Source organism: Anomaloglossus baeobatrachus, chromosome 4 (assembly GCF_048569485.1).
Source record: "Anomaloglossus baeobatrachus isolate aAnoBae1 chromosome 4, aAnoBae1.hap1, whole genome shotgun sequence".
Classification (NCBI taxonomy): Eukaryota; Metazoa; Chordata; class Amphibia; order Anura; family Aromobatidae; genus Anomaloglossus; species Anomaloglossus baeobatrachus.
Window position 1 is genome coordinate 419,057,190 of NC_134356.1, and position 23,585 is coordinate 419,080,774.

The window sequence follows — 23,585 nt, forward strand, 5'->3', positions numbered from 1 at the left end:
CCTCTGCTACGGAGGATAAGTTTATCCGAGTCACCACCCTCAGAAATCGCAGGTTAACAGCAGCTCAGATTAGAGATCAGGTCAATGCCGCACAGAGTTCTAGCAGCAGACACATCTCTAGAACAACTGTTAAGAGGAGACTTTGTGCAGCATGCCTTCATGGTAATTTAGCTGCTAGGAAACCACTGCTAAGGACAGGCAACAAGCAGAAGAGACTTGTTTTAGCTAAAGAACACAAGGAATGGACATTAGATCAGTGGAAATTTGTCCTTTGGTCTGATGAGTCCAAATTTGAGATCTTTGGATCCAACTGTCTTAGTGTGACGCACAAAAGGTGAACAGATGGACTCTACATGCCTGGTTCCCACTGTGAAGCATGGAGAAGGAGGTGTGATGGTGTGGGGGTGCTTTGCTGGTGACACTGTTGGGGATTTATTCAAAATTGAAGGTATACTGAACCAGCATGGCTACCACAGCATCTTGCAGCGGCATGCTATTCCATCCGGTTTGCGTTTAGTTGGACCATCATTTATTTTTCAACAGGACAATGACCCCAAATACACCTCCAGGCTGTGTAAGGGCTATTTGACTAAGAAGGAGAGTGATGGGGTGCTACGCCAGATGACCTGGCCTCCACAGTCACGAGACCTGAACCCAATCAAGATGGGTTGGGGTGAGCTGGACCGCAGAGCGAAGGCAAAATGGCCAACAAGTGCTAAGCATCTCTGGGAACTCCTTCAAGACTTTTGGAAGACCATTTCCGGTGACTACCTTTTGAAGCTCATCAAGAGAATGCCAAGAGTGTGCAAAGCAGTAATCAAAGCAAAAGGTGGTTACTTTGAAGAACCTAGAATATAAGACAAATTTTCAGTTGTTTCACACTTTTTTGTTAAGTATTTCATTCCACATGTGTTAATTCATTGTTTTGATGCCTTCAATGTGAATCTGCAATTTTCAGAGTCATGAAAATAAAGAAAACTCTTTGAATGAGAAGGTTAATCCAAACTTTTGGTCTGTACTGTATATATCTATTAGATAAATAACACATATAGATCATGATAGCTGTCATTATATGGAAGTGCTGCTGAATGCGGGCGGTTGTGTTCTTGAAAAGATATGAATCATAAATGAATACTTAAAACACGTATGTTCATTTCCAGCATATATTTTTTAACGAACACGAATGCCTGTATTCAACAGCTACTTCCATACAGCGACGGCTGTCATGATCCAGCGGCACTACTTATATCATGGGTACATCTTACTTTTTTCTGCAATATGATCAAGGGCCATGTATATGGGCAGAAAAGTCACTATATATTGTGCATATGTGATTGCGATATTAGAAAGTATCAACAAAAGATCCATCACTTGTAGTGCCGAGTACGTCTATGTTTTTATTTTAATTATCAATAATATCTACCCTATAGGTTTTGTATTAACACCTCCAGTACCTACTGACAATCTACTTGACTAATCTTCTTACTGGGCTCTTGCCTGTTGTGCCCGCTCATATCCAAGTTACACCTCAAAGAATAGATGTTTGCATGTCATAAACCCTGATAAACTATGTTTGGAATAAAATTATGCTTGAATACCATAATAATAATAATCTATAACACGTCTAGGGATAGATGTCTGCAAACAGGGATGCAGTAATAAATATCACTCCTTATGTAACGTCACATAACACAAGATCATTATAAGAAACAGATGTTCTGGTAAAAACAATTCTGCATAATGATCGTCTACCTTCAATCTCACAATAAAAATAGCAGTGTTGCTAGCGGTTAGAAACAAACATAAAAACTAACATTTAGAATTTGTCAAAAAAGGACTTGTACATACAGTATAAATACTTTATAGGCACTGGCTGTGCTCATAAACTATGGAGGGCCAAGGGCAATTACTTAAGAGTTGTATACAGAATATTCAGCCTTTTCAATACCTATCTTAGGCCCTGTGTTTTTTGCTGTGGATTTGCTGCGGGTTTGGGTGCAGAATTGGTGCAGTTTTTGTTCATAAGAATCATGCAGTCCTTCCCCAGCAAAGTCTATGAGAAATCCGAAATGCTGTGCGCATGTTGCTTCTTTTTTCCTTACAGGTTTTGCTGCAGATTTTCTGCAGTAAAGAGAAGCAGCATGTGACTTCTTTTCTGCATTTTTCCCTGCGTTTTGCCATTGACAATGTTAAAATAAATGCAGGGGCAAAAACGCGGTAAAACTGCACCAAAAACGCACCAAAACGAGGGAAAAACAAATCTGCAGTGTGAGCACATAGCCATAAGTCTGTTCACATCATATTTTTTTATGCCTGGAAAACAAGAAAATATGTTATATATCTGTTGGCTTCTACTAATACCTAATACAATTGTGGTGGAGGGCAGCACGGGGCAGGCAGTGGTAGTTGTGAGTGCAGGGGTCAACAGGCCGCTACTCAGCCGCTCGTTAGCTCCATGCCTCCCCGTCGCTACACCACTCACAGGAGAACTCTGTAACTGTCCAGGCGACACTGCATTCTTGCTCACAGACAATAAAACTGACTTTATTGTTCTTCAACTCCTGAATTACTTCAGTCCGCATTACACCGGCACCGTTACATTTCCCATTAAGGTTCCTTCTATACTCCATACTGGTATTAAATTTAGCAGTTGTCCGTCCTTCTGGCACCTGGGTTCCATAAGACACCGCTAGGCCCTTCATCCCTTAGCTGAACGTCACTCTAGCACCGACCGGCTCATAAAGTCTTTTGGGCCACATCACCCCACCCACAGTGACTGCTGGTGCACATGAAGTACCACACATGACGGCCCTCCCCCGTCCGTGTTCAGGCCAGGAACCAGACATACCCTTCTCCTTAAGGGCGCAACTGACTTTCGGTCTTGTGGAGGGAATCTTTGGGTGTTTTGAGCCAGGAAGAATCGGACGCCAATCCCCCCCACCGACCGGACTATACCCCACTTCTGGGGAAACAGTTAGTCAATCCCTTACAGGATCCCGTTTGTCCGCGATCGTAGGGGTGACCCTTAGGGTCAAACTTTACAAAGGGGCTTCTGTATACCACTGCTACTGGAGGACTTTCCTCCTGTCTACTTCCTATCCCACCCTTTTATACCTCTTGCTCTCCTCCTCTTTCTTAACTCTTTCCCTGCTCACCCAGGTGCCAGGACAGCCATGCTACCCCACTGCCACCTGGTGGCCATTTACACAGTACAGATAATATTATCACATTAGACACAGAACAGCGGTGTGTCGGCTACTTCTGCAGGGGTGGGCATAACCCAGATTCCCCCCCTCCCCCTTACACAATGGAGGACCTTATGTTCTTTATCAAGTTAGTAATACGTCAGAATAATATTTACAACCTTGGGGTTCGCTCACACTTAAAACTAAATAATGCAATAAGAGAAAAAAATCCCTTGCACTCAGACCAATGTTATTCAGTGTGTCAGTAGTGATCTGCGATTTTTTCCTCAGCTGTATTTGGCATGAGAAAATAATTGCAGTATGCTGCAATTTGCAGTGTATATCGGACGAGACTAATCCAATGCAAGTCTATGGATGTGAGAAAAAAAAACGGACGGGACTCGGATAATTTGTATAGCGTCTGATAAATTACCATTCTGTAACATAGAACACTGTAAATGATTGTTGAATAATAGTTGATCAGAAAAAAAACACACTGCAAAAGTATGGCATACGAATGCTAGGTGAGAAAACAATCGCACACTCGCATTGCACTCAAATGACATATAGATTGATATACGCATGACACTCGTCCTACTTTTCTGCATGAGAATTGGACCGATTTTTTTATATGCAGATGGGAGCGAACCAACTTGATTTTTTACTATTTCTGGACAGCTTATCAAAAAATCATGGACAGTCACATTGTAAAACCATAATAAATAAAGATGAGTGAACCTGAGGTTCGGTTTTCGAACTGAACACCAACTTAAAAAAAACAGAGCTCAGGTTCGGAGTTTGGGTGGTTTATGTGCAAACTTAACTTGTGCAAGCATCACAGTGCTTGGATACGCTTGGTGCTCAGCTCTGTGCGAGCCGCTTGCAGTGTTTGAACAGCTCACACTAGGGGTAAGAACAGCGGGATTACATGTAGCGTGCAACAAAATAAAACATTTTTGAAAAATGTGCTGTGGATCAACCCCCTCTACTTCTAAACATGGTGAGTTAAATAAATGGCTACCAAACCTTTGGCAGAGGCTGAAGAAATAAAGAATCAGACAAGTAAAAGTCCAACCTGTCTGATCACTGTGACATGCTTGATAATCATTCTGTCTCATTGAACAACAAATGATAGGATCCTTGTGGAATAGGCAAGAGAATCTATAAGAATTTCATGTCTATGTCTAAACTACATAAAACGTCTAATAAAAGCCCTCCTTTTATGATGTCGACTTTAAAAAGAAGGCCATTGATTCTGTAAGCTGCATTAACACAAACTAGGTTACTACAACAACCTGTTTTTTTAGCATACCCATAAACATATGTCGCGGGCGGAGGAGGGGACGCTGCGCTCACCCACTGCTCGGGTCCGGCTGCTGCTGCTCGGTGGTGGCTCGAGCAGTGGGCCGGATCCCGGGGACTCGAGTGGCGTTCCTCGCCCGTGAGTGAAAGGGGGATGGTGTGTGGTTTTGGGGATATTGTCCGTGACGCCACCCACGGTTGTGGTGAAGTTGTGACACCACCGCTGCTCTGGACGGGGATCCCGGGAGCGATGACAGGGAGCAGCTTGGATGTTGTTTCTCCCCTCCGTGGGTAGGGGGGTTGGTTGTCCCGGGGCCCCGGTGAGGGTTAGGGATGACAGGCGGGTTACGGGGCCTGGTGAGGTGCAGGGTCGCGGGGGCAGCGCTGTGCCGCACGGCACGGTGGTACTCACTCGGCCAGTAATTTACACGGAGTCTCTGGTCAAACAAACGGCTGGATGGACGGGTCCCACAGATGGCTGCGGTTGCTCTCCTCCCTGGTAGGTTGATGGTGACTGCCTTTCCCTGCACCTGTGTTGTGTTTACGGTTCCAATGGCTTCCCACCGCTAACCCGCTCCCCAGCTTGGATGGATGCTGAGGGAGCCCCTTTTGCCCGCAGGCTCTGGCACTGGGAACTGTAGCCTTGGCGGTGACTGTGTTTCCCTTTACGGTGTGAGCTGTTGCCTTCAATCGGGTCTTGACTGCTGGGAAACCCCGGAGGTTCCCTTCGCTAACGGATTTCACCAGTTTTACGGCGACTCCTAGCCTGGTCGGGGTCCGTAGGCCCTGCCGAATGGTGCTGGCTTCTCTTCACTCCCCGATCCGGTACCGGCGGGCCACCGCCCGTCCCCGGTCCTTACGGTTCACTCCAATCAGCCTCTTCTGCAGATGGTCACCACCGTCTGCCAACCTTGCTGTATGTGCCCGGGCCACACACCCGGACACAGTCAGGCTGCTCCTCTACGACTTCACCTCTTCAACTCCAAAACTAATCTGCCTCCTTTTCCCGCCTCCAGGACTGTGAACTCCTCGCTGGGCGGGGCCAACCGCCTGGCCCACCCCCTGGTGTGGACATCAGCCCCTGGAGGAAGGCAACAGGGATTTGTGTTTGACTTCGGTGTGCCTAGCCGGGGTGTGGGGTGTGTTGGTGTAGTACCTGTGATGTCCTGGCTTGTCCAGGGCGCCACATTCCCCCTTAGTAAAATGCAGACCGTTCGCGGGCTGCCCGTCCATCACCGGTTTTATTTTTGTCAACTGCAAAAGAGTAAAAAACGGTAAAAACATATAAAAACATCACAAACATTTTTCAACGGTACGGCTTCCGCTCTTCTCCCACCCAATCAACCTGGCCCTGATGCTGCCCCTAAGAAGTGGGCAGCACCCCTTGACTCCAGTCCATCACCAGGCGCCCGAGCAGGTTCTGTTTCTTTCAGGGGACCGCATCCATCGGGACCCCTGAACCCCCCGGAGGATCGCCACCGGTTACGGTAGTGGCGGGCCTGGGCCATCCCTTTCCTCCAGGCCCTTCCTCCCAAATCAGCCTCTCCGGAGGCGGTAACGGTATCAAGCCAAAAACATTTTTATTCACATTCCACTAAGTCTGTGGTTGCCCTGCAAGTTCTCGGGCTTGTCCGTAAGAAGTCCCTTACGCAAACGGTTACAGGAAGTCCCTACGGGGACAACAGTTGCCGGCAACGGCCGGTTCAATCAAAATCTCAATCAGGTTACTTCTTCGGTTGATCATTCTTCACTTATCATTCAAACACTTTCAAACTCTACTGGTGGTCCCAACGGGGACAACTTTTTGGCGGAGGACCGCCGGCTTCACTTTAGGTCCACCTCACCGACCGGGGTAGAGGGCTGAGCGGGCGCTTGAAGCCCCTGGCCTACTCTCAGCCGGACACCCAGGGCGTACCATCCCCTTTCCCCACAATGTCGGGTGTAGTTAACGAGGTCACCGGGGAGCAGATTGCGGCTGGGATGGTCTTCCGGTAAGTGGTAATTTACATCTCTTCGAGCCACGAAAACTTCGGCCTCCAGGCCCGGCTCGTAAATGAAGCCATACCCCCTTCGGGTATCAAATCTCCGCATCTGCTGTCCTTCATATCTCGGGCCCCGCACCCGGAAGGTGGCTCTTCGGAGGTGCTCCTTCTCTTCAATAGTGCGGGCCACCAGTTCCGCCTTCCTCCTCTCCCTCTCGGCAATCTCCAGGCCCAGCAGTGTCGGCTCCCTGTCCCAATACGGGACTGCTGCGAGCCCCTGCGCACGGGTCAGGCCCCGCGAGACCTCCTCGACGCTGCCCACCACTGGCAATCTGGGTGGAAGGTCCCGCGGTGACTTGGCCTGGGGTGCTGCCTTACAGCGGCGACCCGGCACAACCTCAGCCGAGGTGTGAGGAACGGGCACAGGGATCCTCTCCCGCTGAGCCTCCGCCTCCTCCGGCATGAGACGGGCTGCCGGGGTCGGTATGAGGTCAGGCACAATCACCGGTGCCTCCGGTACAGCTTCACTGACCGGCTCGGCCTTTGGCGTCTTCCAAGAGAGCGGTGCTGCATGGTCATGGGCCTTGGCTGCAAGTCGGTCCGCTTGGGCGGACAAACGGGGTACCACTACCGGTTGGGCGGGTAGTGGGCCTAGTGGCGGGGCGGTGGCGACTAGCGCGGGTAGCGGGGGAGGGAGCAGGGTGAGCAGGCGCGGGCCGGGCCCCTCAGCCGCAGTGGCCGATCCTTCCGGAATACAGGGACGTGGGTCTCTTACCCACTCCTCCGAATCTTCCTCCACCTCGAGTCTCCTTATAGCCGCCACCACCTCCGCCATGTCGGCCTCCCACTCCTCCAGGAGGAGCTGCACACAGATCTGCAGCCGTTGTTGTAGCTGAGCGGTCCGGACCTCCGCCCACGCCGCGGTCCCGGGCGCGGGGGCTACGGTGCTGCGGGACAGTTGGTGCATCGCTGCAGCGGCCTTTTCCAGGAACCAGAAGATGGCTGCAGGGTCCTGGCATCCCTGCTTTTATAGCCGCGGGCTACATGCAGCCAGACGCCATCCGTCCCCCTTAGTCTTTTTCCAGCTCCTCCTCTACAAGGGCGGGGTTTCGGTTTTCGTGCCTCCACTACTCGGGAAGATGCTCGAGCGGGGACTTTTCGCGCCCAAAATGGCGGCTTCTCAAAATTTTCGGCCGGACACCTCCGGCGGTCACAAGGCGCACCTCTACCAGACAGCAGAGCGGTAAGATCCTGTTCGTGACGCCAAGTTGTCGCGGGCGGATGAGGGGACGCTGCGCTCACCCCCTGCTCGGGTCCGGCTGCTGCTGCTCGGTGGTGGCTCGAGCGGTGGGCCACATCCCGGGGACTCGAGCGGCGTTCCTCGCCCGTGAGTGAAAGGGGGTGGTGTGGTTTAGGGATATTGTCAGTGACGCCACCCACGGTTGTGGTGAGGTTGTGACACCACCGCTGCTCTGGATGGGGATCCCGGGAGCGATGACAGGGAGCAGCTTGGATGTTGTTTCTCCCCTCCGTGGTTAGGGGGGTTGGTTGTCCCGGGGCCCGGTGAGGGAAGAATGACAGGCGGGTTACGGGGCCTGGTGAGGTGCAGGGTCACAGGGGCAGCGCTGTGCCGCATGGCACGGTGGTACTCACTCGGCCAGTAATTTACACGGAGTCTCTGGTCAAACAAATGGCTGGATGGACGGGTCCCACAGATGGCTGCGGTTGTTCTCCTCCCGGTAGGTTGATGGTGACTGCCTTTCCCTGCACCTGTGTTGTGTTTACGGTTCCAATGGCTTCCCACCGCTAACCCGCTCCCCAGCTTGGATGGATGCTGAGGGAGCCCCTTTTGCCCGCAGGCTCTGGCCCTGGGAACTGTAGCCTTGGCGGTGACTGTGTTTCCCTTTACGGTGTGAGCTGTTGCCTTCAATCGAGTCTTGACTGCTGGGAAACCCCGGAGGTTCCCTTCGCTAACGGATTTGACCAGTTTTACAGCGACTCCTATCCTGGTCGGGGTCCGTAGGCCCTGCCGAATGGTGCTGGCTTCTCTTCACTCCCCGATCCAGTACCGGCGGGCCACCGCCCGTCCCCGGTCCTTACGGTTCACTCCAATCAGCCTCTCCTGCAGACGGTCACCACCGTCTGCCAACCTTGCTGTATGTGCCCGGGCCACACACCCGGACACAGTCAGGTTGCTCCTCTACCACTTCACCTCTCCAACTCCAAAACTAATCTGCCTCCTTTTCCCGCCTCCAGGACTGTGAACTCCTTGGTGGGCGGGGCCAACCGCCTGGCCCACCCCCTGGTGTGGACATCAGCCCCTGGAGGAAGGCAACAAGGATTTGTGTTTGACTTTGGTGTGCCTAGCCGGGGTGTGGGGTGTGTTGGTGTAGTACCTGTGACGTCCTGGCTTGTCCAGGGCGCCACACATACTTAATGGGAATATGTCATCAGATTCATGCTGTCAAACCACAGGCAGCATGAATTAGACACTGACTACCCAATTGCAATCAGATATGTCTTGCCATGCAATAATACACCATTTCACAGTAATGACATTTTGAAAAGCTGGCCAGGGACTATGTGTCTTGGCCTACTAGTCCAATGCGGTCTCCGGATGGCTTCACTCCATCCTGCTCCAGTTGACTGATGGGTCTTTCCCTATATTTAGTCAAAGGAATCATGACATGGGGAAGCCGGTTTGGGAGTACAGTGTACAAGTCCAAACACCAAATCAGGCTAGTCAGCACAGACAGATATTCTTTGGCCAACTTTCAAAGTATGCTTTCTCTGAAACTTCACATGGTTTCAGAGTGAAACATACCTGGCTGCAACCACTTATCCAGACTCTGATTTACTGTGCCCATAGTCTGGGCTATATAAATAAAATTACAGGTTCTATTTAAGGTGTCCTTACATAGCTGCTAATTTTGCTTGGATCAGCCAGTTATCTAGTGTGTGGGGTCACTAGACAAGGATCGGGCATGCTAAACTTCAAGAGGCCTCATCCTTTGTCCCAATAGAATGTCAAGCTGCTGCTATAGGCATCTGCCAGGAGCTGGTCTTCCTCTAGCCATTAAAAACAAATATAAACTCAACCAATTTCATTTTGGGCTAGTCTTCAGGAACACAACCAAATGAGTGTTCATACAATATTCACATTAAATGGGGTATCCTTTTCAAAAACCTCCTCAAAAATAGCTTCAAAATGCTATTCATTTCTTTGGGAAATCAACTTTAATGTTCAAATTAGGGTTTTTTTAGGCTTTTTTTCTCAAGAGGTTTTGGAAAACGTCTGCTAGACAAGAAAAGAAAATGCAAGTCACTTCTTTAAAAGGGTGAACATGAACCCATGAACAAAGTTCATTTTAATTAATAGAACTTTTAATAATAATAATTTCGACAATTGGATGTCTTTAAAAAAAATGTTCCTTTGCTGAGATAATCTTATATATGTGTCCCTGCTGTGTACTGTGTAATGGCCGTGTCTGACTGTACAGGGACATGGTCTGATTATACCACATCTCCCGGTCGGGGAGGAAGTAATAATCATGTACACAGACATTACAGCACGGGATTGCAAATTATTCTTTCTTTGAGGTAAAACATTTAAAAAAAAAATGCAAGGAAATGGGTTACCTCAAAAACAGAATCAGACATGATCCCATGCTGTACTATCTGTATTATCTTTTGCATCCTTCCCTACCCATAATACGTGGTATGTTCAGACCATGTCCGAACTTAGCCATTGCACAGTACATAGCAGGGGCAAATATATAAGATTATCTCAGCACAGGAACATTTTTGTTAAACACATACAATTGTGGCACTTATTAGTATTCCAAGATATATTGATTACAATCAATTTTAAAATTAACTTTGTTTGTGGGGAAAACCCCTTTAAAGTGGATCCTGAAGAAAACTCCAAACTATGCGTTGTCAAATCAAAAAGGCTACAAAGAATGCTTCAGCAAAAGAAAAATTCATCCAAAAACACCCCAAAAAAGGAGCCTTTTCTGAAGTGGTTACACTTGAAAGTCGTGGTTTTCGAATGCGTCAAAAAATGAGCTAGGACCTTTTTCACACACTTTCACTTGCATGTAATGTCTTATTAGAATAACAAATGAATGGCACACATTCAGAGTACTAAAGGCCGCTTTACACGCTGCGACATTGCTCAAGCGATCTCGTTGGGGTCACGGAATTTGTGACGCACATCCGGTCGCTTTAGCGATGCTGTTGCGTGTGACACCTTTGAGCGATTTTGCATCGTTGCAAAAACATGCAAAATCGCTCATCGGTGACATGTGGGTCCATTCTCGAATATCGTTGCTGCAGCAGTAATGATGTTGTTCCTCGTTCCTGCGGCAGCACACATCGGTAGGTGTGACACCGCAGGAACGAGGAACCTCTCCTTACTTTCCTTCCGCCCGCAATGCGGAAGGAAGTAGGTGGGCGGGAGGTTCGTCCCGCTCATCTCCGCCCCTCTGCTTCTATTGGGCGGCGGTTCAGTGACGCAGCTGTGATGTCACTGTGACGCTGAACGAACCGCCCCCTTAGAAAGGAGGCGGTTCGCCGAGCACAGCGACGTCGCAGGGCAGGTAAGTAGTGTGACGGGTCTGGGCGATGTTGTGCGCCACGGGCATCGCACAACCGATGGGGGTGGGTACCCACGCTTGCGATATCGCTCACAATATCGCAGCATGTAAAGCAGCCTTAAGGAAAGGTGCCCAAGCATTAATACAGCGGAACCTTGGATTACGAGCATAATTGATTCCGGGAGTGAGCTCTTAAACCAAGTTACTCTTATTTCAAAATGAATTTTCCCATAGGAAATAATTGAAACACAAACAATTCGTGCCACAACCCAAAAATATTTACTGTATATATACAAACATATTACAGTAATACAAAATAATGTACTGTATTCATATAAAATTATTACAGTACACTAATACAAAATACTGTACAGTACAGTAAAAGCATATAAAACAAATTAAACAGCACGTTAGCTTACAATAAAATTGTTAGTGTGCAGGAGGTGCAGTACAAGCAATGTGCTGTACTGGTTAGTAGACTGAAAGTACAATACTGTATCCACAAATGCAAATTAATAGACATGCAGTATAATATATATTGTACTGTACAATGGTATACTGTGTACAGTATACAGTACATATGTACAGAAAGTTACCTCCCGAGTGCGTCAGAGCATGCTGAAAGGACAGAACTAGATGTGTGCACGGTAGGAATTTGCTCTTCTTGCAAAGAATTGCTCTTAAATCAAGTCACAAATTTGTAAAAAGCTTTGCTTGTCTTTCAAAACGCTCTCAAACCAAGTTACTCTTAAACCAAGGTTCCACTGGATTTCGTAGAGAATGCAATAAGTTACTGCAACAGACGTCAGAAGAACCGACAGCTGCATTTTAAAGGGAACCTGTATCTAGTGGCATAGATAAAGACATCTTCTGAAAAAGTATTTCTAAAGATCTTTTATCATATGCTAATGAGCATAGTGACTAATCGTAAGGGCGTTAGTTCCTGGGCAAGTGTATACAGGGACAGTTAGGCAGGGATTAGCAATATACACCCAGAACTGCTCATGGTTCTGAGTGCATATTGCACCTGACAGGTTCCCTTTAAGGTTGCCAGGTTCAGATAGCCATATATCATGACTCGTATACAGATCTTCAAGCACAAACAAACAACTTTGGCTAGGGTCACACAAGCGTATGATCTCTCATGCGAGAGAATCGGTCCGATTATTCTAATGACTCGCGACTCAAACTGATCAAATTTTGAGCAGAATGTCATTTACTTTGATCTCATTTTCTCACATGTGAGAATTGGAGCACAGGTAAGGAGAAAATGGAGAACTTAATTTCTCCATCTTCTCAATTGTCTGTGTTGGCGTAAATAAGACTGTACTCAGATGACATCCGAGACCAGCCTGATGTTTTGCATGAACTCATAGACTTGAATGGGTGTGCGCCATCTGAAATACATTGCTGAATCGACATGAGAAAAAAAGAGCTGATCAGCATTGGCTCATAGTTCAACAAAGGTCTAAGGACTTTCCGATAAAAGATCAGATAGCACTCATCTGAGTTATACGTTTGTCTGAGCAAGCTCTTATAGTCGTAGTTGAGGCATTCAATATTTGAGAAGACCTGGAGCCAGGTAAAGTATTGATGTACAAGCACAGACCATAAAAAAAACAATGTGAATGCTCATCTAGATCCTACAAACAAAGAACATTTGGCAAATATCTGTTTTTCTAATTTATTTCTCTCTTGTAACGTCATATGCCAACCAGTAGTTTGCCAACAATGTATAACTTCATGTATATCTTCTGTAACTAGACTAAACAACCACAGAATATGGAAAACAGTAAGACACTACTAACCTGGCAGACACATGATGTGCAGGATCCAGCAGAAAATGTCTCCTTGTTATTATAAGTCCTCCCTTCATAAGAGCAAGCTGTGACAGGAAATGGAAAAGAAACATTATATGTCATGTAAGAAATCCACAAGCTGGGCAATATAATTGTACGAACAAACCAAAGCCATTTCATACAGCCAACACAAGGCCTTGACTAACATCCAGCGTTCTGGACTATAATGGGTGTGCTTATTGGGATGCATGCTGAATTAATCCTATAATACCACACTTACTGTAAAACAGCCAGAATATTTTTATTTTGGTCATAGATATATTTTGAATAATGTGCACAGATTTGTTTTATTAGAAATATTATTGTTTATTGTTTAGTAACTCTGGAGAATGCACTGTATCGATTAAAGTTAGAGCTAAAGGGTGACATTTGCTGCGCGACCAAAACATCTGTGCAACTTGTCTGCGGTTTGCTCTCTTGCGACTATTTTAGAGATGTGATTTTGCCTTAAAAAAAGGGCCAAGTCACATAATTCACAAGCAATTCGCAGTCGCAAGTGACTTGTACTGAAATCTATCACAAGTGAGTCGCAATCGATTTGTAAGTGAAAATTCAAAACATTTGGAAACATTTGCAGCTATATTGCAATGTGGCATATATTCCTAACCTAAGATAAACATGGCTACTTTTTTCCAGAAATAGCGAGACACATCGCCATGTGGTTTTATCTGGTAACAGGTTAAAGTGTACAGCTGATTTCCAAGAAGCTCAGCTACAAGAGCCTGTCTAGACCCTTGCCAAGAGTACACAGTAGTTGCATTCTAGTAGACGAGTTAACTCCTAACATACCAGTAAGGTCAAATATAGGGGAGTGGGGCATTTGCCATCGGGCTGCTTGTGTCATCCCAGGCGGCTGCATTTTGCCACCCACTCTAGTACGATTCAGCCATTCCCTGAGGTGGCTGCCAGGTAGAGAAGGTGTAATCAGCCAAAATTCTCATCAGGCTGTTGACCTCACTCTCCGACGCTACAGAGGTGTGAAGAACACTGTTATGGTAAGCGTTCCAATGGAGCTGAAGATATGGAACATTTATTTATTGTAATTGGTGTGGGTGGGGGGCAGAATTTTTTACTTAAGGCAGCTTTACATGCTGCGACATCGCCATTGATGTCGCTAGCGATCGCACCCGCCCCCGTCGTTTGTGTGTCATGGACAAATTGCTGCCCGTGGTGAACAATGTCGCTAGTACGCGTCACACCAACTTACCTTCCTAACGACGTCGCTGTGGCCGGCGAACAACCTCTTTTTTAAGGGGGAGGTTCATGTGGCATCACAGCGACGTCACACAGCGGCCCACCAATAGAAGCGGAGGGGCGGAGAGCAGCAGCATTAACAACACGTCCACCTCATTGCTGGAGGACGCAGGAACGCTGTTGTTCGTCGTTCCCAGGGTGTCACACATAGTGATGTGTGCTACCTCAGGAACGACGAACAACCTGCGTCCAGAACGAGCAATGATATTTGGGAAATAACGACGTGTCAACGATCACCGATTTGGTGAGTATTTCTGATCGTTAGCGGACGCTCATAGGTGTCACACACAACGACGTCGCTAAGGATACCGGATGTGCGTCACAAATTCCGTGACCCCAGCGATATCTCGTTAGCAATATCGTTGCGTGTAAAGCGGCCTTCAGATGGGGAGAATATGTTCATATGTAGTATAGGGAGAATGTGTGAGCAAACAGTATTGGGAGCAGGGGTGGTGCAGAATTGGTGTGGAAACAGTATGCTGAGTGGGGGTGGGGGAAGAATGAAGTGACCGTATGGAAAGGGGGAATGTGTGAGGAAACAGCATGAGGAGTGAAAGGGGATGCATGGGTACGGACACAGTATAGAAAACAGACGAGTCAATCTATGAAGCAACAGAAAGGGGAGTGTGGAATGTGTGAGGAAACAGTATGAGAAGAAGGGGATGTATGAGGACACAGTATGAACGGGGTTGGAAATGTGTGAGGAGAGTGGGGAATCTGTGAGGAAATAGTATGAGGAGTGAAAAGAGTGTGAGGGAATGGGTGTGGAAGCAGTATGGGGAGTAAGGGGGATGTGTGTGGAGACAGCATGGAGAGCGAGGGTGTAAATATGTGAAAAGACAATACGTTGAGTGAGGAATGTGTGAGGAGACAGTATGAAGGAGGAGGAAAAAGTGTGAGCAAACTATTGAGTGGAATAGTGTGATGAGACAGTATGGGGGAGAAAAAAGTGTGAGGGGACACATAATAAAGACTGGGTACTGTGTGGCTATGTGCGGATTAGAGAAGGTGCAGCATTGGGTGACAGTGTGAGCGCAGACCAAGAAGGGGACAATATGCTGAGGTGGGAGGAGTGTGATCAGGGGACACAGTACACTGTGTGCAGAATTATTAGGCAAATGAGTATTTTGATCACATGATAATTTTTATACATGTTGTCCTACTCCAAGCTGTATAGGCTTAAGAGCCAACTACCAATTAAGTAAATCAGGTGATGTGCATCTCTGTAATGAGGAGGGGTGGGGTGTAATGACATCAACACCCTGTATAAGGTGTGCTTAATTATTAGGCAACTTCCTTTCCTTTGGCAAAATGGGTCAGAAGAGAGATTTGACAGGCTCTGAAAAGTCCAAAATTGTGAGATGTCTTGCAGAAGGATGCAGCAGTCTTGAAATTGCCAAGCTTTTGAAGCGTGATCACCAAACAATCAAGCGTTTCATGGAAAATAGCCAACAGGCTCGCAAGAAGCGTGTTGGGCAAAAAAGGCGCAAAATAACTGCCCATGAATTGAGGAAAATCAAGCGTGAAGCTGCCAAGACGGCATTTGCCACCAGTTTGGCCATATTTCAGAGCTGCAAGGATACTGCAGTATCAAAAAGCACAAGTTGTGTCATACTCAGGGACATGGCCAAGGCAAGGAAGACTGAAAAACCACCACCTCTGAACAAGAAACATAAGATAAAACATCAAGACTGGGCCAAGAAATATCTTAAGACTGATTTTTCAAAGGTTTTATGGACTGATGAAATGAGAGTGACTCTTGGTGGGCCAGATGGATGGGCCAGAGGCTGGATCAGTAAAGGGCAGAGAGCTCCACTCCGACTCAGACGCCAGCAAGGTGGAGATGGGATACTGGTATGGGCTGGCATCATCAACATGAACTTGTGGGACTTTTTCGGGTTGAGGATGGAGTGAAGCTCAACTCCCAGACCTACTGCCAGTTTCTGGAATACAACTTCGTCAAGCAGTGGTACAGGAAGAAGTCGGTATCGTTCAAGAAAAACATGATTTTTATGCAGGACAATGCTCCATCACATGCATCCAACTACTTCACAGCGTGGCTGGCCAGCAAAGGTCTAAAAGATGAAAAAATAATGACATGGTCCCCTTGATCACCTGATCTGAACCCCATCGAGAACCTGTGGTCCCTCATAAAATGTAAGATCTACAGGGAGGGAAAACAGCACACCTCTCGAAACAGTGTCTGGGAGGCTGTGGTGGCTGCTGCACGCAATTTTGATCATAAACAAATCAAGCAACTGACAGAATCTATGGATGGTAGGCTGTTGTGTGTCATAAAGAAAGGTGGCTATATTGGTCACTAATGTTTTTGGGATTTGTTTTTGCATGTCAGAAATGTTTACTTCAAAATTTTGTGCTGTTATATTGGTTTACCTAGTGAAAATAAACAAGTGAGATGGGAATATATTTGGTTTTTATTAAGTTGCCTAATAATTATGCACAGTAATAGTTACCTGTACAAACAGATATCCTCCTAAGATAGCCAAATCTAAAAAAAAACCACTCCAACTTCCAAAAATATTAAGCTTTGATATTTAGGAGTCTTTTGGATTGATTGAGAACATAGTTGTTGATCAATAATAAAAAAAATCCTCTAAAATACAACTTGCCTAATAATTTTGCACACATTGTATAGAGACTGGGAAGCAGAGAGGGAATACAGTGTGAGAGGACAGTGTGAAAAAGGGGCCAATATGAAAAGGACAAAAAAGTGTGGAGGTCATGCACCATAAGAGGGACAGTGTGTAGGTCATAGTTTGTGTGGGAAACACATTGAGGAACAATTATTTATTCGAGGGGATCAGCGTAGGGCAGCTGTGGATGTGAAAAATCAACATGGCATCTAGACCAGATAAAACAGAACGACTCTAATCAGAGATGTCACCTATAAGGTACCTAAATGTAATTTTTTATCTGTGATACTGACTACATCTCATCAGTACTCTGGTTTCTGTACGGTCCGCAGTCTGATGATGACTGACAAGGATCTCCTTACCATTGTTAAGGACATCCAGAGATTGCAGGTTCATGAGATATAAATGTATATGAGGTTGACCTGACATTATAATTGATGTACCATGTACTGATGGTGGTTCCTTTATACGTGAATACATCACTAGGTCTTCCTGATGATGTAGTCATGTACTGATGATGGTTCTGATGATATATTGATGTACTGATGGTGGTTTTGGTGCTGAATTCATGTACGAATGGTGGTCCCGGTGATGTATTAATGTACTGATGTTGGTTCAGGTGTTTTCTTCATGTTATGATGGTGGATCTAGTGATGTATTTCTGTACTGATGGTGATTCTGATGGGGTATTTGTGTACCGATGGTGGTTCTGGAGAGCTGTTTCTGTACTGATGGTGGTTATTTTAATGTATTCAAGTACTTTTAATGGTTTTGCTGATGTAATCATGTACTGGTGGTGATTCTATTGATTTATTCAAATACTGATGGTGGTTCTTGTGATGTATTTCTGTACTGCTGGGAGTTTTAGTGCTGTGTTTCTGTACTGATAATGGCTTTATTCATGTGTTTCTGTACTGATGTAAATTCTAGGGATCCATTTGTCTTTTGTGTGGTTATAGTGATGCAGTCTTACTGTTATTGGTTATGATTCTGTACACAAGTAATAATCCATAACTTGAAAGATTATGTGATACATGGCAATGTTAAGAAAGTGTTTTGCCATCTGACAAGTGTCCCCTCACCCCGACACGTGTTTTGCCCAAGAGTCCCCCTGAGGGGTCATGGCCGTTCGGATCTCCATCACTGCCACCACTGATTCAAGGTGAAAACACATGACCTTTTCTTTTTCATAATTATGTTATGGATGTCTATCATACTAATGACACTTATATGATTTAATAATGTTTGACCTCTCTTACCTCCTGAGGGTTGCCTTATAGGGAATTAATATTATTACACTGGTAGAGTTTGACCTTTCTTATCTCCGTATGGTTGCCCCTCAGGGAAGTAATACTATCATATATAGTTCACAGTGTGAAGTGTTGTTATTATTCCCCTTTCTGCACTGTTCACAGTTATAGTATTTACTTGGGGATTGTTTTATAGTCCAAAGCAGTTTGTATCCCCATGATCATGATTATTTACATGAGGCACTTTTTTGCAGTTTTTTAATTATATTTAATAAAAATATTCATTTTAATTTGACTTTGTCACTGGTTTATTTCAGCTAATATGTGGCTGGAAATTGTGTGATACATTCTGCATTCAATGCTGTCTGTTATTCTTAGGACTATTTTGTGGTGTACTAGTCTGTGATTGGTTGCAGTCAGACACGCCCCCAGCCTGTGTGACAGCGTGTCTGATTGCTTGCAATCAAAGACCCTATGTGTGGGTCACTGTAGATTGGAGTAAAAATAAATAAATAAATAAAACATTTGGTGTTGGATCCCCCATATTATGACACCTAGCACAGATAAAGCATACGACTACAGGCTGCAACTTCTAGCACTGCACTTATCTTGGCTGTATATCAAAATAAGAGGAATTGCATGCATTTTTTTATTTTTTAATTATTTAGATAATTAACTTAAAAAAACAGCGTACGGTCCCCCCCAATTTTGATACCCAGCCATAATAAAGCCTTACAGCTGGGGTTGGTATTCTCAGGCTGGGGAGACCCATGCTTATTCAACTCCCAGCCTAAAAATAGCAGCCTGCAGCTGCCAGGAATTGCCGCATTCATTAGTTGACTCAGAAGAGGAGGGGAACAGCGCTGGGTACTGGATAGGATGGCAGCAGGTTATATTTTAACACACTGATACTACAGTAAATACGTGCAGGTTTAAGGAAAAAATTGTTCATGAGAGGGCTTCTTTAAGCTTGGGTAAGCCGTAGTAACGGGCCTTTCTCTACTTTGCAGTACCGGGAAGAAAGCATGGACATTAACTGCGAATGTATTTTGAGGTCCGGCAATCTGTGCGACTTGACACAAAACAGTGTTGTAGATAGAAGTTTATGTTATCAGTCACACACTTGGCGGGCAGAATAGGGTGCCAGATTATGTCATTTCTAGTGGGGGAGGGGAAGGCAAATACTGGACATGTACACAATTTTGCATGGAATGACAGCCATGAATTGAAGTACAGGAGTACTCTATAATAACTGATTTCCTCATGTATCTTGCGTTCTTAGTGCATCTCTACATGTCATTAGACATATGCACTCTGCCACTGATCTTCGATTACAGCTTGGAAATTGTAAAAATCTTGTTTCCAGCTGGCAGTCAGTAGTCACTGGTTTTATGTACGACATGTTGACAGACAATTGCACAAATTCTGGAACCCATTGTTTACAGAAAGAACAAGTGTTTAAAAGATAAGTACTTGGTACAGGCCTAGTTCAGAAATAGTGAACCTTGGGAGTAACTTGATCCAAGCACTAAATTAGCTGAGAACATAAGCTCCCCATACATACAGTTAGGTCCAGAAATATTTGGACAGTGACACAAGTTTTGTTATTTTAGCTGTTTACAAAAACATGTTCAGAAATACAATTATATATATAATATGGGCTGAAAGTGCACACTCCCAGCTGCAATATGAGAGTTTTCACATCCAAATCGGAGAAAGGGTTTAGGAATCATAGCTCTGTAATGCATAGCCTCCTCTTTTTCAAGGGACCAAAAGTAATTGGACAAGGGACTCTAAAGCCTGCTTTACACCAGGCAATCTATCGTGCGATAGATCGTCGGGGTCACGGTTTTTGTGACGCACATCCGGCATCGCTGGCGATGCCGGCCTGTGTGACACCTCCTAGCGACGCAGTATCGCTCACAAATCGTGAGTCGGGTACTGCTCGTTAGGTTCCATAATATCGGTTACTTTAGTTGACCATCGTTTCCGTGGTAGCACACGTCGCTCCGTGTGACACCACGGGAACGATGAGCAGCTCACCTGCCTCCCGCGGCCGCCGCCGTCTCTATGTGGAAGGAAGGAGGTGGGCGGGATGTTTACATCCTGCTCATCTCCGCCCCTCCGCTTCTATTGGCCGGCGGCTGTGTGACGTCGCTGTGACGCCGAACGTCCCTCCCACTCCAGGAAGTGGACGTTCGCCGCCCACAGCGAGGTCGCACGAGAGGTAAGTATGTGTGACGGGGGGTTACTACCTTTGTGCGACACGGGCAGCGATTTGCCCGTGACGCAAAAAGGACGGGGGTGGGTACGATCGATTGTGAAATCGCACAATCGGTCGTACCGTGTAAAGCAGGCTTAAGGGCTGCAATTAACTCTGAAGGCGTCTCCCTCGTTAACCTGTAATCAATGAAGTAGTTAAAAGGTCTGGGGTTGATTACAGGTGTGTGGTTTTGCATTTGGAAGCTGTTGCTGTGACCAGACAACATGCGGTCTAAGGAACTCTCAATTGAGGTGAAGCAGAACATCCTGAGGCTGAAAAAAAAGAAAAAATCCATCAGAGAGATAGCAGACATGCTTGGAGTAGCAAAATCAACAGTCGGGTACATTCTGAGAAAAAAGGAATTGACTGGTGAGCTTGGGAACTCAAAAAGGCCTGGGCGTCCACGGATGACAACAGTGGTGGATGATCGCCGCATACTTTCTTTGGTGAAGAAGAACCCGTTCACAACATAAACTGAAATCCAGAACACTCTCAGTGAAGTAGGTGTATCTGTCTCTAAGTCAACAGTAAAGAGAAGACTCCATGAAAGTAAATACAAAGGGTTCACATCTAGATGCAAACCATTCATCAATTCCAAAAATAGACAAGCCAGAGTTAAATTTGCTGAAAAACACCTCATGAAGCCATCTCAGTTCTGGAAAAGTATTCTATGGACAGATGAGACAAAGATCAACCTGTACCAGAATGATGGGAAGAAAAAAGTTTGGAGAAGAAAGGGAACGGCACATGATCCAAGGCACACCACATCCTCTGTAAAACATGGTGGAGGCAACGTGATGGCATGGGCATGCATGGCTTTCAATGGCACTGGGTCACTTGTGTTTATTGATGACATAACAGCAGACAAGAGTAGCCGGATGAATTCTGAAGTGTACCGGGATATACTTTCAGCGCAGATTCAGCCAAATGCCGCAAAGTTGATCGGACGGCGCTTCATAGTACAGATGGACAATGACCCCAAGCATACAGCCAAAGCTACCCAGGAGTTCATGAGTGCAAAAAAGTGGAACATTCTGCAATGGCCAAGTCAATCACCAGATCTTAACCCAATTGAGCATGCATTTCGCTTGCTCAAATCCAGACTTAAGACGGAAAGACCCACAAACAAGCAAGACCTGAAGGCTGCGGCTGTAAAGGCCTGGCAAAGCATTAAGATGGAGGAAACCCAGCGTTTGGTGATTCCATGGGTTCCAGACTTAAGGCAGTGATTGCCTCCAAAGGATTCGCAACAAAATATTGAAAATAAAAATATTTTGTTTGGGTTTGGTTTATTTTTCCAATTACTTTTGACCTCCTAAAATGTGGAGTGTTTGTAAAGAAATGTGTACAATTCCTACAATTTCTATCAGATATTTTTGTTCAAACCTTGAAATTAAACGTTACAATCTGCACTTGAATTCTGTTGTAGAGGTTTCATTTCAAATCCAATGTGGTGGCATGCAGAGCCCAACTCGCGAAAATTGTGTCACTGTCCAAATATTTCTGGACCTAACTGTATTAAAGGGAATCTGTCACCAGGTTTTGTGACTCCATCTGACAGCAGCATAATGTAGACACAGAGATCTTGATTAAAGCGATGTGTCACTTGTTGAGCTGCTTGCTGTCATTTTGATAAAATCACTGTTTTCTCTGCTGTAAATCTAGCATGTAGTTGACTGTTGAGCACTGTATAACCCCACTCAAACCACTGATTGGCAGCTTTCTGCCAATAAACAGTGTACACAGAAAGATGCCAATAAGTGGTTCGGGTAAAGTTATACAGAGCTCATGAATATGTTGGACTACCTGGCCAGAGGCCAATTAGTCCTCTAATGATAATCTACTGCTGATTTAACAGTGATTTTATCAAAACTGTATTAAGCAGCTCAGTAAGTGACACATCGCTGGAATCAGGATTCCCTTTACTTAAATGTTGGCTAAACCCACTGATTATGAGAAATGTATGGCAACTCCTCCAGGACAGTTGATGAGGTGTAAATAAAGGATTGTTCAGTTGTATGAGAGATACAGTAGAGCTGTCCAGCAGAGGTTTATCTCCTTCTCCTCAATGAAGATCCATGCACTGTCGCTGAGCAGAAGGGACCCATGTGCAAGAAGAGTATAGGCGCCCAATGCAGTCCAAAAGCTCATCATATTGCACAATTCCACCTGCCTTGGAGTTGGAAGTGGGCCCCTGTGGGGCTGCACAGGTTGCCCCAATGGTATATCCGTCCCTGTGGCCGAGTAAGCATGTGTATAGGAGTCTCGGCTTCACCAACATTCTGCTGATTGTGGAAATTCTGCAGCTATAAATAAATAAAAATATCACTAGAGCTTTCACTGCAGAAATGTATTGACACCCCTGGGAATTATAATATGCAGATTTTCCAAATGTAAAAACTGTCGTATGTCCAACCAATGTGGACAATCCCTATATACTATATATGCCGAGATTTATATTAACTCACCCTAAACCATAGGTGATGTGAGCACTATAAGTGTGTAGATGATTGTAAATAAGGCCCTATATGTATTACTAATGGGGAGAGTGGTTAGTATTGTGACACGCCCTCCCCAGGGCCGGGGACTCAGAACCAGTCCGGACTAGTCCGGGGATGTCAGCCGTGGCGGGGTCCAGTTCCGTGACCCTGGCGGTGTCTTTTGGAGTAAATAAGAAAGGGTGTTTTAAATAAAAGAAAATAAAAATAAGAGTTTTTGTAGACTACGCCACTTACGGTGTGCATCCAGGTTATAAGGGAGGGCCGCTGAAGGTTTCTGCTGGGGCTGATGGAGTCATGCAGTCTGGATGGTAAGAGCCCTCCGCAAGCAGGGACAGACCCCAGCAGTGTAGGATGGGGGTTGTAGTGGGAAAATGGTCTATGTGAGTGCACGGCGTCAAGGAAACAGTCCACACCAATATTGTAGTTTAACTTGCCTTGTTTATTTTGCTGTGGTGGTACCTGAACCCGCGGGTGCCGGTCCCAGGTGTATCCGCTCCCCTTGTTCTCCATGACAGCTGTGACCTGGGTACGCTGTCCTCTGTGCACACTTGTTGTTGATGGGCTCCCGTGGCCTAGAGCTATTCGGGAACCCCCCTGTTTCTGTCTTGGTCCTAATGCAGGCAGCCTGGACTATTTAAGGGGTTCAGTCCCCGGTCCCCTCTTTGCTGCTGATGCTTCAGACTCTTTTGGTGGTAAGGAAACCTGGAGATTCCTTCACCTGCCAAAATTGACAATGT

At 45.9% G+C, this 23,585-nt stretch overlaps 1 protein-coding gene across 1 annotated transcript in view; it reads right to left on the bottom strand.

The window, feature by feature from the left end:
- Nucleotides 1-23,585, bottom strand: part of KCP (kielin cysteine rich BMP regulator) — a 338,287-nt gene that overhangs the window by 211,389 nt on the left and 103,313 nt on the right. Inside the window, exon 6 of the mRNA XM_075345388.1 lies at nt 12,876-12,952. Within this exon, the coding sequence (XP_075201503.1) occupies nt 12,876-12,952 (77 nt within the window). The remainder of the gene's footprint in view (nt 1-12,875; nt 12,953-23,585) is intronic.